Source organism: Lampetra fluviatilis, chromosome 1 (genome assembly GCF_964198595.1).
Source record: "Lampetra fluviatilis chromosome 1, kcLamFluv1.1, whole genome shotgun sequence".
Classification (NCBI taxonomy): Eukaryota; Metazoa; Chordata; class Hyperoartia; order Petromyzontiformes; family Petromyzontidae; genus Lampetra; species Lampetra fluviatilis.
In genome coordinates this window covers 2,075,735-2,095,993 of record NC_136275.1, presented here as the reverse complement: position 1 = coordinate 2,095,993, position 20,259 = coordinate 2,075,735, and the positions used below count along the sequence as shown (strand labels likewise).

General features: G+C 44.0%; 1 protein-coding gene across 1 annotated transcript in view; it reads left to right on the top strand.

Annotated features, from left to right (window-relative positions):
• Nucleotides 1-20,259, top strand: part of LOC144950339 (prolow-density lipoprotein receptor-related protein 1-like) — a 274,971-nt gene that overhangs the window by 106,482 nt on the left and 148,230 nt on the right. Inside the window, exons 4-6 of the mRNA XM_078880487.1 lie at nucleotides 129-260; nucleotides 12,143-12,262; nucleotides 12,890-13,018. Of these exons, the coding sequence (XP_078736613.1) occupies nucleotides 129-260; nucleotides 12,143-12,262; nucleotides 12,890-13,018 (381 nt within the window). The remainder of the gene's footprint in view (nucleotides 1-128; nucleotides 261-12,142; nucleotides 12,263-12,889; nucleotides 13,019-20,259) is intronic.

The following is a 20,259-nucleotide window of genomic DNA, read 5'->3' as shown; positions in this document are numbered from 1 at the left end:
AATTGCCTTTTGATGTACGATGAACAAACTCGACCGTGACCTTCCCTCTGAACCGAAGTCTCTTGCAAAGTACCCTGCCCTCTAGTCCCAGCATTGGTTTAATTTCCTTGTGCGACTCCTCCCTGCAGGCCAGGCGACAATCGTGTGCCCTTTGGGGAAGCACCAATGCCTGGGCATAGACCGGTGCATCCCACACAGCAAGTTCTGCAATGGCATCAACGACTGCAGTGATGGCTATGACGAGGGCTCACACTGTGAAGGTAATGTCGCCACTGCCACTAACACCGCCGGCCTGTGCGGGGTTTTGTGAGCACAAGAGGAACTCAAACCTTTGTGTGTGGCTTTTTATTCTTTGTATGCATGTGAAGTATTAACAAGATGTGCTTGTGTAGAACTTGGCTGAAGCAATTAAATGGAAGGAAGATTGCAATGCAATTGTTCACAAGTGAGAATTATTTTAGAAAAGACCCCAGGGCAGTATAAGTACTGCCACATTGAACGTGTTGTGTGTTTGACACAATTTACAATTGAAATGTATTTTCCAACCTACTGGATTTAAGTAGGTGTCAATCACTTGAAAGTCACTTCCAGCCACCTTCTCCTATTTAGCCTACTTCCAAGTATAAACACTGCACGAAATATGAATTTGTAAAAAAAAAAAAACTCTCAAAGGTAATGGGAGGCACACCGCTGCAAGTTAGGAGCTGTATTTGAGGTCATGAGAATTATTGAGCCCATGAAAGCACACGGACTTCAGTTGGTAAGGGCAGAACCTGTGGGAAACAGTTTGGCAAAAGGCATTGGCTGTGTTAAATTGGACAGTTTTGTTTTTCATCGTTTATAATGTGTATTTCAATAAACACATTTTTTTTTCAGTTTTCCCCAATTACATACATTCACAAGACATAGCGTGTTCCTTTATAAGTGCACTTCACACTTCTTTAGACTCGTTAATAATACGGAACCGCTAGCAAGTTAATTGACATTGCACATTGCACATATTGCCATATCAGTCGTACATAAATAAACAGACCAAAGGCCCCGTGTTAACGTGTACAACGAGCTTGCAGCGTATTCTCGTAATAATGAGCGGTCATTTAAACGCTTTTACAATCTTGCAAATGCAACACTTAGCGGCAGCGTTCGTTTTTTTGTTGTTGTTAGTGGCCTTCGTTAAATGCGTGCGCATTAGTTGCATGAAAGTCGGTGTGCATTTGAAGCGCTAAGCTGCCCCAGAACGGAGGTAGGTAACGCTCTACATGTGCCTGTGGTTTTTTGGTTTTAACAATTCATAATGTCGAGGATTAGCGGTTGTTTGATGTTCTACTGTTACATGTGTAATGCGGGCGTAAATGGGCGGGCCGGATGTGACGATCCGAGAGGGAAGGAGTCAGGGTCACGTGGGGGGAGATGGTATAGCGGGGAGACAGGAAGACATCTGGGTCAGTAGGGGGAGTGAAGAGTGGAGACTACGTTGGGTGGTCGCCGTGCCTCAGCCTGGTGGCTGAGGGGTCATGACGGCGCCAACCAGCGGGGTGGAAGAGAGAGTGTGGGAGATAGAGTTACAGTGAGGCCACGCAGGGCGGAGGTCGAGAGTGGCGAGATCGCCACACACGGTAAGACTCGGCACCGCCAGCCAGCGTTGACCGAGCACGGAGGAACGGGGAGCAGCGGTGGAGCTGCTGTGAGAGCAGCCGGAGGGCTGCACAGGAGATCTGCAGCGGAGCTGCAGAGGTGTGGAGGCTACGGGAGCGAGGGCAGCTATGGAGCTGCCAAGGGGAGAGCTCTGAGCGAGGGCCGTGCGGGAAAAGTGTAAGAACCCGAATAAAGGACAACGGAGACAGACCCAGGATCGAGTCCTTTATTACACATGTAAAAAAAAATGTTTAGTTGAGCTGTTGAATTATTTTTTTTACCTTTATCTTCTTTCATCTCTGCCAATATTGCGATTCCACACCCAGGCAAAGGCGTTCACACAAAGACTCGCATGCAGATGTTAGAACCCGCTGTCACATCCACTGTCACGTGAACACCTCGACATCACATCATGATGATTTACATTAGTAGATCAATCCACCGCTGCGGGATTTCGGGCATTGCTTTGCCAAAGTTGGTGAGTGTGAGTTGTTGTTGAATGAGGGCTCCCTGGACCAGTTTAGGGAGCACTTGCCACTGATATTGGGCCGTGAACTGCAATCGTACTTTGAGGTTGTTGGATTTTTGCTTCCGTCCACATTTTTTCGTGTACATTTAAAGAAAACGCATCGTAATGCAAGCACTGCTGTGCAAGAAGCACGTAATTTTATTCGAATCTTATTCGAAAAATTGGCAAATAGATTGCCAGCTCAAATACGCATTGAGGCAGTGCTTTGCTCCTTTTTCGAATCCATGAGCCGCTGGGGAAAATGCCACAGTCCAATGGTGGGGGTGAGTACGAATAGGACAACCGCTGTTGGCTTTTCCCACAAAGCAGTGCTCATTTAATTAGCCGTGGAAGGTTGGATGGGCTTAGTTAACCAACCAAACAACCAGGATTTGAACACACAAAACATATTATCACGTTAGATACTTACCATAGTTTGTTTACGTGGTTACAACCAGCAGATAGCATTGTCAAAGTTGACTCACAATTTGAAGGTTGTGAGTTCAAAGCCCAGGTGGGTTGCCAGTGTTTTTATTGTTGCTGAAAAATAAAGTGATTCTGGCCACATGGCATCACCAGTCACTGCAAATTGGACATCATGCCCCAGATTTGAATCACATTTCTCATAAAATAAACACTCAAAGTCAATAAATTGACAAATCGTCACATATGAACGTTATGAATGTGAGTTGATTTATAACCGTATTGAACGTAATAATCATAATGAACATACAGCATATGCCCCACACCACATACTGTATTGGTATTTCTTTTTACGCTGATGTACTGGCCACGAGGCAATCAAACATCAAAGACGTCAAGGTGGTATTGGTGATATGAATTATCAGAATTTAGGTCGCCGACAAGATCGTGGATAATACTTTTATTTTTCTTCCTCTCTGCAAAGAAATCAATACAAATTTAGGGTTTTGGCAATGATGTCTGCGCGTGTGACAGGGACTGTCTGGGAAAAAAATTTGGCCCAATATATAATTCATGTACACATGCATTTTTATTGCCAACATCTTAGGAAAGCGGGATTCGCAACAGAGGTTTTTGAAGTCATCAGAGATGTTAAATATTATTGTGATAGCGGCACTGGGATGTTTGTGAATTCATGGGAACTGTACCATCCTGGGTGTTGCAAGTATTACTATCGAGGAAGGATCTCCATTGCATGACATGTTACATCGCTACATCACTGCCTGCTGCTCTGTGGTAGCGCGTGCTCGCAATAGCGGAGCCAGGATTTTCAGGTAGGGGGGGACAACCCCTTCAGCAATGAGAAATGATAGAGGAGTTGTTAGTAAGTAAGGAATTATTAGTAAGTAAGAACTTGTCCCTTGCTTTTTATTCGACGCGTGTGCGGCGATGGCGCAGCCATCGATCAAGGGTCGAATTCGAACCGCGTGGTGTGATCGGCATCGCACTCGCTGAAGGTGTTTGCCTTCAGGGAAGTCGTGGACTGTATACGAAACCGCGCACAATTCTGAGTCACTTATAACTGCTTTGCCGTTACAAATTGCCAATTATGGACTCAGACTATTGTCCTATCATCTCATAGAGTCCCTGTTACGTAATGATATGCTACACAGTGGCAGTGGGGGTCGCAAAATGCCGATTTATTACTAATAAACCCCAATGATCCGATCGAAATTAGAGATTTCGATCGGATCATTGGAGGGGCACGTGCCACCCCATCCCACACCCCCCCACCCCCCACTGGCTTCGCCAGCGCGTGCTCGTCTAGCGGACCATGATGATGCCGGAGTGTCTGAGAGCCGAGTGCCACGCTCACAGCGCTTGGAGGCAACACTCGCGCGCTCCTTCCTCCACCTGCCTGATCATCGTGTTACTACAGAGGGACACAAACAGAAGCTTGCAATGATACATTCCTAACTTTGATTCGTGGTTTCTTTTTAAAGACGCAACATTTATCTGCTTGACATCAGAGACGTGCGGCACGGCACCCGTGCAAAAGCTGTCTTTGCGGTAACGGTGTCCAAGCAGCTGATGGGGTCCTGCCCTGACAGGAACATTAAAGTGTCTGCTGGAATTTGTGTTCAACTGGCACTCAAAGTCGGCTTCAAATGAGACATGGCGCCAGCGGCTTGCTGGCCGTGAGTCACATTGCTCGAGAGGAGGATGACATTCTCAGTGGAGAGCGGTGCCCGGCATGTTGTGTAATAAGCTGTCACGACTCGCCTGCCCGCGAATTGTTTTTGCCGCCCAACGCGCCGACAGGATTGTGGTCGGTGTCTCTTAAAATCTCAGGCAAGGTTTTTCATGAAGCCCAAAATCCTGTTCACCTGGGGGCTTTGTTTTATTCGGAAATTGGATTTTTAAGTGTGGGCACGATGAGGGAGGTGGATAGGTGGCTTTGACACATTTCATTATCGCTCGCTGCATAAGGTGGGACGTGGTTGTACATATCTTTCAGGCAAACTCAGCACCTATGGCCTTTCACAACATGCACAGCTCATGTGTAAAACGAACATGTTCCCAATTATTGTCGTAATAGACAATTGCTTCATTTGACCCAGGCAAGAGTTCACCGAGACCACATAATATGCCTTTTAAGCCTGAGATTTTGGGATGGTTTAGAGTATGCAAGGAAGGTAAACGATACAATTATATTTTTAAAAAGTGGAAATGATAAAACTGTGTCCCTTGGGGAGAAAGACTTCTGGAATGAGTTGAGGAAGTGTAGGCAGATCTCTGTAAAGCAAATGCAAATCATGTTCATCGGAGTCCACCCATTGTGCAGAGGAAGTGTCGTGACATAGAATGAGTCACTAGAGTACGTAGCATGGGATGCTCGGAGAGGAGGATTATGGGTACGGCAGCCCAGTCTGCCAGTGAGACACGTGGGCAGAGTCTGGAACCTTCTGATGAGAGCCAGAATCCCCTGTGACGATATGGAACAGAATAAAGGATGTGCCTCCAACTCTTAGTGTGTCGCAGATTGATATACTATAGAAGTACCAAATGTCAAATTTGAAGAAGTAAACGTTCCTTTGCGATATGAAGAAAATGCAAGTTCCTGGACGCATGGAATAAATATGAACATCATCAAAGAGTCTAGCTGTTGGAACTAATTAGTGAGCCCATTTAATAAAATCTCAATCGTCGAATGGTGCCTTCATAATTTTTCCGTCCAAAAAAATAGGGAGACACAACTGAATGGATGAATTATTCACGGAGATTTTATGATTTTTGTTACAATTTGGAGGCTAAGCAACCACCTACGAGTGAGTAGTATTGCGGAAATGCTTTTTTTATGCCATTGAGGAATCGGATTCCTATAAAAACGACTCGTTCACAAGGAACGCCATGCTTGGAATTCCAGTGAGAAACAGAAATCGGAAAGACGCGGATGAGATAACGAACGGCAAATTGGAGGCGTCGCGTTGAATGTGAAGGAGACGTCGGTCGGGTTCGAGCAGGACTCCTCGTGTGAAGAGGTGACGACCGGCGGTCCGAACGACGGATTGGCAGCCAAAGTGGGTAACACGCCCGCGAGGACGACCCACCTGGAGATGGAGCGATGAGATCCGCGCATGTACAGAAGCCAGATGAGATGCGGCTTTAGTGCGGAAGTGTCGTCGACGACTTGAAGAATCCGCCTGCCAGCAGTGGGTCGATCATGGCTGCTGATGCTGCTGGTGCTGATGAAACCTAATTACCCCCTCAATTATACAATACAAATGACATTGTTTACATGAAAGATGAGTGTTTAAATAATGTAATTATTATTTAAATCCAAGGGAGATTATAAAGCCTTTTCAGTGTTCTTGATTTTAAAGTGGGAATTGAAATGGTGCAAGAAAACGATCATTTCCTTTTTAATTCGTTTCAGATCACAGATTTATACATGCGCTGGCAGAACCCTGAGGTGAAATAACATTTGGTGCCAGGTAGTCACCCGATTTTAATTTCCTTAATTAAATTGCAGTGGTTTTCCAATAATTCTTCTGAACTCTCTGCAACAAAACCGCAGGCCGACATTCCTCTCGCTCCTCTGTGTTGAGTATTTGCGCACATCCAGCGATCCCTGGCCAACCGTACAACAGGGTTAGGTTCCTGGAACAGGCCCGGGAAGGCAAGTCCGACGTACCACGGGTCCTTTTCCAGGAATCTAACCCCGTGTTTGGCGAGGGATCGCCCTATCTGTGCGTCGCTATCTCCTCAGGCTCAACCAACTGTTCTATCTGGGTCCACGTCCCTTGGCCCCTCTCAGGTTACCAGGGGCATTGGAGCAAAATCAATTGGATGTGAAGCAGGCATCCGTTTCCCTTAAGAACATCCACCACCTGTACGCATAATACACAAAAGTGACGAAAAATGTATTTTAAAAAAATGTAAGGAAGATTCGCCAATGAACATCTTGTGCTGATTTTGCTTGAATGCATGGTATTGATTAAATATTTCACAAGTATTGCCCTAATGGATTTGCCATTATAAATAAAAAATAATTCTGCATTCTCTTTACACGGTGCTTTTCATTTGTTTGAAAGCATTAGGTAAAATGTGGAGGATAAAAATTAAAACACATATATATATACAACTATAAGAAAGAGAGAGAAGTTTTACAAAGTAAAGCAGTGCTGCGAACCAGAAGTGAAAAACATGTTTTCGTTGTTGCTTCAACTATAAATGTAAAAGAATTCCAAAGTATTTGAAAGAACAGTCCTGCTGCTTTTGCATCGCTTGGGCAACATTCAGCTGTCCCTGGAGAGGAATGAGGCACTCCCGCTACAAGAGCAAACAACCCTTACATTTCTGGAGATTGAAAGAGTTGTCCGATGCATATTTCACTGCAGTATTAATGCCGATGCTGTCACGTAACCGCCAGTGCACCACACTTGCAGTCCAGAGGTCACCGGTTTGACCTCCTGGCGTGGCCAGTGGACACCGATCTTCAAAATCCACCGCCCCCCCCCAACGCCCGCCCTCTCCAACGTCCGTCCACTCAGCGGTAGAAATTGGTGCACCGGTCATTTGATCGGCAGGTCGTGTGCGGTGGGGTAAAGCGTGATTACTCCCACCTCATCCAAGATAGCTGCAGTGTGGAAAAGTAGGACAGATAGCCTCCGAGAGGCCCTCTAGAGCTCCCTGGCTGGCCGGGGGGTGTTACATGGATCTCACGCGAATAGCGCATCGACGCAATCATGCGCCTTTACAGGAATACTCATTTTACGCTGTGAAATTCGCAATGTCAGGGCTGTGCTATTAATGACGGAGGTATATGACTCGTGTAGCCCAGGTGCTACAGGTCCACATGCTGGAGGAGAGGACAGTGTCATTTTAAACAGTAGTATGCTCCAAATGATCCAATACGATTTTCTCATATGTAAAAAGAAAGTGCCTTTTGTTGCCCTATTCGAATGAGCAATGGAAGGCACTCGTTTTTGTCGGAAGCCCGGAGCAATTTGTGAGAAATGATATATTAATAGGGCGAAGAGCAGTCTCCCCATGGATCAGCCACTCCTGAATTGTACTTGTTGTATTGATCAACGGGAGGTGAAAGGCTCATTCGACCTCAGCTAGGATTTAAACTCAACTTTCCAATCGGGAGTTGAGCACCGTGCCATGGTGCTATGTGTCTCCGAGCTAAAGTCGGGGAGCCTTGGCTCTTGTTTGCATAGCAGAACAGAGTAGCAATTGTATGAACATATATCAGAATCAGAATCTTTTGTTTAGACTGGAAGAATCCGATGAGCTGTGAAGCTCTTGTTTACAGATGTCCAGTAGTTTTCGCAGATGTCCAGTAACATGTATATTCGCGCAAGCACCAGTGCCCCAATAATGCTCAGGCTTGTTGGAGCGACAGAAATGGATCTATAGCATGAATACATCGGAGAGAAAATTGGACAAATCACGGAAGGACAAAGTTTGGGAGGAACAGGCAGGAGTTGAGTGGTAGAATGAAGCTCTGGGTGTTGGCCCTAAGGCAAGAGGGATCCATGTTGCGAGAAACAAAATGCATGCGTACGGATGGATGGTAAGATGTCTCTGGCGTATAAACACATTCCACTAAATAAACAGGGCGCTTGCTCTGGTTTCACAAAATAGTATTGCGTTCGGGCACATTCATACCAGTTGGACATTTCATAATCTAATGTTCCACTCTACTGGATTACAATTATTTTGTCAGTTGTAAATAATTGCAGCCTTTCGGACTCTCACGGTTTTAAGTCATTGATATTTGTAAAAATGTAAACGATTAAGTGCAAAAAATACATTTCTTTTCTGGGAGATGTTTCTGTTGTGGCACGTATTTGAGTCTTGCAGTGACTGAAATCAATACTTTGGATAAAGGCACTGATGTCACTTAAGCGTTGCATAAATCGTACGACTGTTTTCCTTTATCGTACATCTCGTCATATGTCACAGCGTAGAGTGCCCCAAAATATTAACTGACTTTTTTTCAATGCGGAATTGAGTGCACACACAATCGTATTCTACGTGTCAGCTACATTTACCATATCCTTTGGATTATAAGGCTCAAATTTTGTTTTGCCTCTGTATTTTAAAGAAAGAGGTGGCAGTGCATATTATAATCTGGTATTTGTGTGACTAGGTTTGTGTAATTTTATTTAGATCGGGCACAAGTTTGTGTTATTTTTTTTTTACTTTTCGAGGCATCTTATAATCCAGAGAATAAGATAATGCACACTCGTATTCATGCTTTGCCTGATATTGATATAACTACAAATATATCTCCTTTTCTTCATGGTCCAGTAAGTGTATCCGTGCTCAAAGGAGCATTGGGGCAGTACAAATGTATTTTGTTGTCTTCAGCCAGCACTGGGACCGTCGCATTTTCATTGGACAACCAGTGTTGACTTGCCCACAAAGTTGTACTCAATTCATAGACCCCAGAGGGAAAATGTGAGCAGCATAGATTCTTAAAATATTCTCATTCAAGTTTGGGCAGGTGATAAGAGGGGAAGATAGGCAAGGAGACATCTCTTGTTGTCTCGTTTGCTTGCTGTCTCAGCAGCGGTGTCCACACATACGAATCGGGTTCAGTCGCGGGGGTGCAGAACAGCCCCCCCCCATGACCCTGTCGGTTGCAAAGTGGCCACACGCTACCTGCCGTGGTGTGGCCTTTCGCTCAGTCTGCAGAGTTCACAATTGTGGGCTTGTCTCTTTGGGAGGTCATTGCAGAGGCATTGAAATACATTTCTGGAGCCATCGGCCTATGGCGGAGCTCTCCAGTAAAGTCGCTTTTGGCAGCTGCTTTGCCTGTTGGTGGAGGTCAAATACATGTAATCGTGCCAATTGCAAAAACACGTTAATTCACCTTCCAGGTAATGATATGTGCAATTGGTGAGCTTCAAAAACGATTTTAAAAAACATGGATACATCAATTTAAAGCTTTCGTGACTGCAGGGATTCATATTCTTGGTTCTTTCGGTAAAGTCACGTAGAAGGGAAATGATATAAGAATAAAAATAAAACAATAAAATTCTCACGACGTTTCGATTGCAACACAGGCAATCATCATCAGGTGATGATTTTATTGTTAAAATGTTATTATTTTATTATTTCCCTTCTATGTGACTACCGAAAGAGCCAAAAATCGGAATATATAATTGTAGTACTCATTTCACGTATGTGATTCACAGACTATAATAGTATGACATCACCCACAAGAGCTAAAGGGCTTGCAATATGTCTTTATGTGACTGCCAAATTAAATAACACTCCCACCCAGGGTCTCAATAATGCTTAAATAATTACATAGATGGGGGCAGTGGTATATTCTGAAGTATTAATTATATCCATAATAAAAGTGTTTGGGTTAGATCGCATAAACATAAATGTGTCGTTAAAGCCACCAACACCCAACAGCCAATTAGTGAGGTAAACAAAACGTGTCAATTCGTTACGAGTACAGCACACCGGTGTGTTGGAGAGTAAACCCACAGTAGCCATAGTTGTGTCGCCTGATGATGCTGGTTGTAATTACTGGTGAAACGTCGTCCTCGAATTGTAAATGTTGTGGGTTTACTCTCCAACCCACGTGGTGTGCTGTACTGGTAAGGAATTGGCATGTTCTGTTTACGTGACAAACCTTACTAATTGGCTGTGTCGGGTGGTGGCCGGTTTAACGACAAATGTATATTTACGCAATCGAACCCAAAAAACCTCTTACGGATAATATTGGTCGCGAAAGCCTCCTGCGTGTTAAACTCGTCATTTCTTCAGGGTCACGTGATGTGTACGAGCAATCGTGGTTACTTCTTCGTGTACCTAGGGTCCTATGGTTTACCTACGTCTGCTTGTATTCCCAAACCGATTGTATTTGGTGAACAAATATGGTGAATGGTAGGAGTGGAATGGGTCCACGACCCCACTCAGCTAAATCCAATCGGATTGTCGCATCTCTGGAGTCACAATTTAAAATCAAATGATACGCTGTGTTTTTTGAAACATTGCACAGTCGTCTATGGTAGCACCTCGAGTGGCTTCAAAGGTACCACGAACCTATCGCAATGCAACACAAACGGAGAGAGGTCCACGTCGGTTGAGTCCATCAGTGAAGGTTTGCGTCAAGTGCATCTGTTCAACAGGGTCTAACCTGGTCTCCTCGGGGCGGCTTGGTAATTTCATCAACAAATTGATGATGGTCACCTGCGGTCGGCAGGGGATGCTGAACAGAGTCACTGCCAATTTGATTTGCTGCAGGGATCCAAAATGACATCGTCGTCATGGTCGCTGGCAAAGTGGAACCAGGACACGTGTAGCATCACAAGCCCAGGTGTCTCGCCTTTTATGCTGCCCGTATGAAGTGTCAAGTTTATATTCTTAGGTTTTTTCCGTAAAGTCACGTAGGTAAAAAAAATTAAATTAATAAAAGTAAAATAAAAATAAAATAAAAAATAAAAATCACGACGTTTCGGAGGCAACACAAGCTTCCGTCTTCAGGTGGAACCGTCACAGCACGATAGCTGTATCAAGTGAGAGAAATTCCAAGAAACAGTATTTGTATATATACTCAAGTTTATGTTTTGCGTTAACAGGTGTGAGAGAACGTGAGACCTGGACAGTCTCATTTGCAAGAGTGACCCGGGTCACAAAGGGCACGGGAGTGACCTCGTGCAAAGTGCACGTGTGAGCAAGCGTGCACTTGGCTGGCTTTGTCAAAATAACAAAACCACGTGAACCTCTCGGGACAGCTGCGTTGTGCTCGTCAACTTTCCAATTGTTAATAGAATGCAGTGTTGAGAAATAACCTTCACATGAAAGCTATTTCTTGGTGAGATGTCTATATAAAAGGTTTATATGCTCCTATTAAAGTCTAATACCATTGATCTCCCAACATATAATTCGTATTTGACATATCAATGAGGGAATTATATGAAAGCCATTTTTCTCGTGTGATTATTTCTCCAAGCTTTTATTTGCGTGATATTATGCGCTATAAATAACACCGAATTCTTAACTCGGTCATCATTCCGTTTGTATCGGCATTAAGAAACGGTGCCATTGTCCGTTTTTAGTGTGTTTGTTTTTCAACCTCGGGATTTAAACCCGTATTTGAATTGGGAGTGTGCCATTGACTTTTCTGTGCGTGGTCGAATGAAATGCCGGGGGATGAGGACGCCTGGGGTAAGACTCCCCAGAGGGCAACGCCTGATCCGCCAAAAAGCACCAGAGGCATTTGGAGCGAAACCAGAGGACGGCAATGACTCGCAAATTGCAACGCGCTAAAGGGAAACACGCCCAGGCCTTTTAGCCACTAAGTGGGCAGCAGATTCCGCAAATTTAGCTTGGCGGAATTGCTTCATTTCTGTATCATTGCCAATGTTTTTCGTGGGATGTTTGTGTCGTTTGCCGTAAAGGTGATCGAAAAATTATTTTTTGGCGTCCCTTCGCCTGCGTAGACGTGTTTCTGTCTGTACGGGGCAGAGATATAACGAGAATAACAATGCGATCACATTGAGCCTTTACTCCCTTGCCGCCACCCTTTCCCTGCGTCTGAAACAGCATTATCGGGGAAATGCACGGATATGGGATGCCAGCACAGGTGCGCTGTAACGAGAGAAGGCCCGGTGTGCTACTGTGAGAACGGCCAGCAAGTGATGCCTGATAAAAAGGGCTGCAAAGGTAACCTTTACACGAGACACCTCAGCCATCTCTTTTTGAAGCATCACACTTTTTTTTAACAAATGCCCTCAGTGGCCCAGGCACCTGTTTTCTTATTTCATACGCGGTTCCTATTTGCATTCAGAAGCACACATTCTCTGCCGACATGTTGCTCCCGCTTGCTCCCCTCGGATTTCCCCAAATGCAGTTTGCTTTTTTTTTGCTGCCTTGCACATCTGAGCCATTACCTAATGTGACAAATGCCGACGTCTCGCACGCCTCTCTCTCTATCGTCGCTTCTTATTTACATTCAGATTGTCGAGCGGCCTCGTGTGTGTGTGTGTCGGGTGCATTTTCTCCGACGAATAATTCTTCCTCAACCCTGCGAGCGTCTCTCGAGGTCCTTTTTTTGAGTCGTCGTAGCTTGTTCTGTATATTTTATACCTCACTGCTTCTTATATTATTTCTTTTGTTACCATCATTAAAAAAATGGCATTTCAAGAAAGTTGAGATTCAAAGCCCGAATGATTTGTCTTGATGGCTCAATTTGCATGCGTCTTCGACATGATCTCTTTTGGCAAGTTTTCAAAACTCGCAACTTTTCTCCGCGACGGCACATTTCACCCGCCCTCCTCTGTGCCCCGACAGACTTCGATGAGTGCGGCCTGTACGGGACGTGCGGCCAGATCTGCCGCAACACGGCGGGATCATTTACGTGCGGTTGCGTGGAGGGCTACGCCCTGCAGTCCGACGGCAGGTCCTGCAAGGTCAAATACGGTGAAACAGCGCCCGCCTTGGCGATACACTTCACTCCACACATCGCCGCACGCGGAGACATTTAATTATCATAACCAATTACGGACACCTTCCTCCTGAGCGATCTCGTCGCTAGCGCCGTGTCGGAGACGTCAAGAATCTCAATTGGAAAGTCGCGGGCGTGGATTCCAGTTAGCGGTTCACTCCATCATACCTACTTGTTCAATAAAATAATTAATTTGTCTCGAGTGAACGCAAAGACTGGTTCCTGCCATAACAATGTGCAATTTCTGCCACTGGTCTACAAATGCCAACAGAGATGATCGCAACCCAATGTCCGCCTTGATCCTCGAGCATGCAGGTCCTTTCGGCTGCAGGTGATAGAACACCTTGAAGAGGTGTTCTATCTTCTATATTTGAGTATCTGGCTGATACCAGGTCGCTTCTGAAAAAGAGCTATATAGCTCAGTGGGCTTTACTTGGTAAAATAAAAATAAAATGTTAAGTTTATAGTTTAGTTTAAGATCATTTTGTTGAGAGTGCACTGCTGCTGCCATTAAAGTGTGTTTTTGGGGATAAAAAGATATCTTGAATATATTCCTCCTATTATTTTGCAACAAAAAAACGAATACATTTTATCTCTCATAGGTGACATTGGCAACATTGCTTATACCAGAGGTGCATGCCGATTATCCCTGCTGATGCAGTGAATTGTCGCAATTCAAGGGTGTGTTTTGACGCTGTGGTGTATGTAGCTACTTCTACTGGAGGATCATGCGAACCCCACTTCCTACAGCAAATACAAATGGAAACACGTGGATTATTCTACACACCACTGAGTGCATGTACTGTGAGCTTACAACTACGATATTGGTTCATTCACGTGCTCTCACACCCCTACTGTCGTGTATTAACAACACATTCCGTAACACTACTTTACATAATATTGCTAAGTCGAAAGAGCAACTATTTAAATTAACAATGTATACCAGCAAACATGCCATAACCCGCACATGAACATGCATCTCCGTGTTTGCAAGTCTTGCTGGAAACGCACGTCATATGAATGCGTTAAAACATTTATACACATAATTTATTAACGTATATAAATAATATAAAACATTTCCCCATCCGCGTTATGTACCGGCCCGCATAATTATTAACAGCACTCTTCATTATTAACGTACTAACCAGGCGCTTTGCTTCACAAACAAAGAGAAGACCACTTCCCTATTAAACAAAGATAGGCTGCCGTTGTAACTGAACGCAAAAAGGAAAGAGTGATTCATATTGCAATGCAAATAAACGTATCACCGTTTATTACCCATAACTCCAAAGGATTGCCTTTGGCACAGATGGCGTACCATAATGCCGTGCCTTTCGGCAAGAGCGAATGCTCCTACACAGCAAGTGAGTTAAGGGCCGCGTGCATTCATGAATCGGGCTCGTCGATCCGCCAAGCCTTCACTAGACCCCGCTGTGAGATGGCAGCTGAGTGGCTTACAATGTCACGGGCAGCACGTCCACTTTGCGGCCGGCCTGCCGCACACCGGCACGTGACATCGCACGTGTCAGCTGGCAGAAAAAACGCGTACGACGCACGGGGCAAATGAATTGTGAACGTGCGTCGGACTCGGGCCACGTGAAGGCACAGGGGGGACGCGTACACGCGAGCGCGTTACGTACGAGCTCGTTGCGATCGCGATTCATTGCGAATGACACCGTTGCAATCGCGATCGGCTCAGGTGTCTTTCTTACGTACAGCGGTGTTTTTGATAGATGCATGTCGCTGACGTGTGTATAATTCTAGATTTGAAGCTTTCGTGACTGCAAGGATTCATACTCTTGGGTTTTTGCGGTAAAGTCACGTAGGTAAAAAATTAAATGAAAATTAATAAAAGTAATAATAGAAATAAAAAAAATAGTTAATAATAAAATGTTTTAATACTAATAAAATATGTATTTTTTTATTCTTTATTTTATTTCTATTATTACTTTTATTAATTTTAATTATATTTTTTACCTACGTGACATATGTATAGGTGCGTGTGCATGTGTTATAAGCAGATGAGTGTACTAATGTATATGTACATCTGTGGGTTATATGTGCTACAGGTGTGTGTGTGTGTGTGAGTTTTATGTATGGTATCAAGACAAAGGTCCCCCATATTGCGGAGCAGGATTGGGAAGTGGTAGTGTAGCGGTTAGCACGATGCTCTTCAAACCCGAGTTCAATTCCTACTCACGGCTAACATCGGTCAAGGATATCTGCACTGGTCTTGGGCCTCCTCTAGGTCGACTCAGCCTCAAATGTGTACCCCAGTCCAGTGTGTAAACATGGACACTTGGGAGACAAAAGTAGCTGAAATGTGACGTCGTATCAAAATGCGCAACTTTTAATAAATATAGAATTGTTATAACAACACTAATTGTTATAACAACACTCCTACAACATCAGAGTGCAGCACCGCATTAAATACGCACTACAATGACGATAGTTTAAAGCGATTTGAAGCATGTTTATTTTCAAAATGGAAATATGGTTTTGGGGTGGGGGGGGGGGCAGAGCTTTGTGACGTCATATTTCAGGGGGGGTCTGACTTTTTGTGACGCCGTGTGACGAGGGGGGGGGGGGGGCGTTAAAAATCGTCCAAAATTCCTTGACGTCATTTATGGACGGGCCCCTAAGGTTTGTCACGTAAACAAAAGGTGGCAATTCAATACTAGTACATGTTTTAATTAGCAGTACATGCAATTCGTGACGAGTACATGTTACTAGGGCACGATTTGACACGTTCTGTTTACGTCACAAACTTTACTAATTGGCTGTGTCGGGTGGTGGCGGCTTTAATGCCACATGCATATTGGTTTGCGAAAGCCTCCGTGTCAAACTATATTAAGGCTATATGCAGGGATATTTTTCTTTGTCGTTGCTCTATAGTATGTGCTCGTGTGTCTTTAGAGATGTTACAGGTGTGCGTGCGGTGCATGTGTGTGATGTGTACAGGTGGGTATTAGTGCACGAGGAGGTGTGTCCACTTTGTGCCAGTCGTGCAAATCGCCCCTAAACCCTCGATGTTAAAGCATGTAAACAAACAGGACTGACTACCGGCGCCCTGCCGGCGACAAGGCGTCAAATTAAAATTGTATTCAATTTTCCCATTTTCGGAGGCAATTTCACCTTCAAATGGCCCACTTTATTCAATGCAAATGAAATATTCATTGCGCGTGATCTACGCGTCTGGAAGCGTCCGCGAACGGCGCTCAGTGCCTGTTCTTCTCGTGTCTGTTCTTCTCGTGCTTACCTTCGTCGAGAAAGCGACGGAAGTTTGCTAAAGGACCCCTTTGATGCCACGGTGACATTAGATTCGGGTGGCCTTGCGGATCGGCCTGGCCGTGCGAAGTGACATGGCCGGTGGAATCGGCTCACGGAGTTGTATCGAGAAATGCAACTCGGGCAGCGGCACGTTTGCACTTTGACTACGATGTACGCTTCTCCGCGACACGGACACAAGATAAATAAGAACCGTAAACGTGTCTGGCAGTAAAAGCTGTTGTTTTCCAGCAAAGCCAAAGATGTATGGTTGGCCGAATGTTTATGCACGTCCTTTTCCCCCCCCCTTCAGCTTTGTTTAAATTCCCATATCTCTGAAAGCAGTGGAAAGCTGCTGCTGCTGCCGCTGCTGCTGCTCAAGACGTCAGGGACTCGCTTGGTGTGGAAGAGCCCCAGACTCCCACTTCTATGTAATGGGTCATTTTGGCCGTGATATTACATTTTTTTTTGCACCTAAGCCACCCTATCTCAACAGCTGCAGCGTTAAAGCTTTGCCTTGATAACGGGCGTGGGGCCACGCTGTCGGATTCGCAAGCTCTTCTTTGGGTTTATGGCGCCGCGTATAGCGTAGGCTGGCTTCTCAAATAATGCTTACCTTTAATCCAATGTACTTTATACGAGGGTTTAGCTTTCAGCATTACACCATTTCAGTCAAGCTACAGCTGCTTGTAAAACATATTTTGGAAGAAAAAGAGCATCCGTCACATTTTAATTATAAAACTGCAATATTCAGTGATAATTAAAAGTGCCAATTATATGGTTATAAAGGAAAGATTAATGTATTTAATACTAAACCTCCAAAATGTTACTATAATATATAAGCGATCATCTAATTGAGATGAGTTCCTTTTTAAAGGTCATGAAAATGATGTTACTATAGTGTTCCAGGAGAATGGCTTTCATTTACATGTTTTAATTTAATCCCCCACTTTCCTGGATGCCTTTCATTTTGTCAAAATATGCCTCCAGTAATGATCCAAGAATTTGGTGAAATATTTAGCATTTGTAATTGTGCACACAACAGGTAATGAAAAAGAGATGAAAATAACATGGAATTAATTGCACTTGTGCAATAGGTATAGAGAATCAATTATTCCTTAAGTAAACCAGAATTGCGCAAGAGATGCACGTTAAAGTGCAAGATGTAAAACGAGCTATGTGGCTCTTTAATAATCAACATGTCGTCTGGAGTCACGAAGCATTTACCTTGCAGACAACTGTGATCAGCTTCAATACGTTTTCTCATTAAAATTCAATTAATGCTCATTCAGTGTTGTGGGGTTTTTTTAATCTATTGGCCATTTATTTCTGAATACAATAAACAGTTTACCAATGTGGAACATCGTAAACGGATACCGTAATGTTATTGCCACTGACAATTGCGCTGAAATCTGGTAACGTTTTAGACAAAGGTACAAATTCAATCTACACTTGCCATAATACGTAGACTGTAAGACGGCACGGTCTGTAAAGTCACTTTCCGATTGCCACAATATTCGGAGGGTAGGAAAATCCACTGAATATATTTCTTTGCCACGATCAGCTTAGGGCCTCGCGAGTAGCAGCCACGGATGTGCTTAAATTGCTCGATGAATAACCGCACAGAGTGATCAACCAAAATCCCGGTGCAGTTTGGAATCTTCGCCCTGGGGCTGGCGGCGGGTTCACGCAGAGCAGGTTTAATTCGAACTCGCACTAATTTGTAATATTTAAAAGGTCAAATTGGAATCTGAGGCCATTTTTTTTGTTGCAACAACAACAACAAAGAGTTTTGATAATTCAAGGTCCACATTGATCCATCATGCGGACTTTCTGGCCCTAAATTTTGTATTTCCACCACTGGCTCAGGGCCATCAACTTTCATGCAATGTCCCCACTGAGATAAGCGGCCAATCGTGTTGTTAAGCTAAGCAGTGAGTGCAGTATTCTGTCCGCTGTGCAGTGCTTTCAGTCGAAGCGGTTTCTAATCACTGTTTTGGCTTTGGTGTCGGCTTGAAATAAGAAAAAAAAACACCCACAAATTGGATCGTTTTTTAAAACAAGGGCACTACGTTACACGTACAGCCCTTTCATAAATCCTCGGCAAACTTGAAGAGGAACGTAATAAGCGAAAAATGCCATGCATTATTTACCTTATTACCTTATTTTTCTACCGCTTTCTTAGATGAAATATGTGTACTTCCTCTGTTCCACTTATTGCTCAAATTTTGGTGCTTTAACCTGGGGACCCTGAGCGAAGAAGCCTTGTTACAACAAAATTACCAGCAGTTTTTATTTGACTCCCCCTGTCTTGGCGTAATATCTCCATTACCCGCCTCTTACCCTCATCCAATTGAGTTCATACCACGGAGGTGTTTAAAGCTCATGCCATCTGTCTGAAAACCTTCAAAAACGTATTTTTTTTTTTATTAACCTTGCACATCAGCTTCCTCCCACCCATTCATTTTGCACGATTAAATATGACGTCGATCAATAATTTTCAGTCCCTCCTTATTTCTATCGCCTCCAAGAGGGAAACGTTGATGTTCTTGGCCTGGTTGAGACCTAACATTCTCCCGTAGATCAACTCTCATTCGACGCAGTTCCCCACGGTTTGAAGGTAGAAGCACGTGCACGCTCTATTACTAGAGGTGGCGGTTTAGCAATTCTTTCTAAACCTGACCTTAAATTTAGTTCCCTTAACCTTTTTCAACATAAATACTTTGAGTATATTTCTCTTCGTCTGCCTCCCCTGTCCAATATCAATCCACCACAAACTTATTATCTGAATTCTCATTCTTGGGTCTCACCTCCAAACCCAGTTATCATTGCACGTGATCTGAATATTCATGTTGATGATTGTACCAATCCTACTGCTCGGAGTTTACAGTCTTTCCTTGAATCCGTTACATTGCTCAAATTGTGTCATCCCCCCCACTCACGCCCACGGTCATGCCCTGGATCTGGTTATCGCAAACTCTCGGAGCCTTGATCTCATTTCAAATTCCCCAGTTGCTTCCAGTAGTCCGCTCCCTCCCACCTTTCCTCACTAACATTTCTTTCCGCCCCACTCAATGTTTATCTCCGTCAACTATCTACTCCCATATATCGTCAATTGATTCTAATTGTACTGACCCAATTCATCCTACCATCGAACACTACAGCAGCACTGTGAACAACCTTGTTCCTTTCTAAACACGGGTATTGTGAGCCGACAAAACAAAATCCTTCGGCACCCAGTTCACTCGAGACCTCCCAGGTACAAAAAAATTAACCCGTAAAAACTAACTTTTTCACTATAAATCCTTTATATGCGTGGCATCGTTTTTTTTTTATTATTCATTTCTGTTTTTCTTGAGTAAGAGTTTCATTTTTATCACATTGGTATTTTAAATTAAATATGAAAAAAATTTTTTCCTGAAAAGTGGAAAATTTTGGAAATTCTTTTTCACGAAAATAAATTGTCACGCACAACGAGTCTGTGTGCAAAATGTCAGCTCGATTGGATCACAGGAAGTGGGTTAAAAAACGACCGAAAGATTTGCACGGTCGTAAGCGCGCAAGCAAGTGAACTTAATATAAAGGATTTTAAAACAACATGCTGGTCGCAAGCTGGAAAGTCAATGGGTAAGGTCCGGTTTGAAAGTTTCTTCGTCAGATATTGAAGGATCGTAATCGAATCCTATCGAGCAGCACCAAAAAAAAAGAATAAGTCTGACTTCGATTTTTTTTTTTACTTTCTTGCACCTTTCACGACTGTCGTGTTTTTTGTACTGTTTGTTGTTGTGACGTTCTCACCCGCCCCTACTGGACATCTGTGAAGAAGAGCTTCGTAGCTCATCGGATTCCTCAAGCATAAATACATTTTATTTGCAACGTCGGCAGTGCTCTGCTTCAACCCCAGTGCCTGGTCCCTTCCCCGACCCGCGTTGGGAGCCGAGTCTGAGCA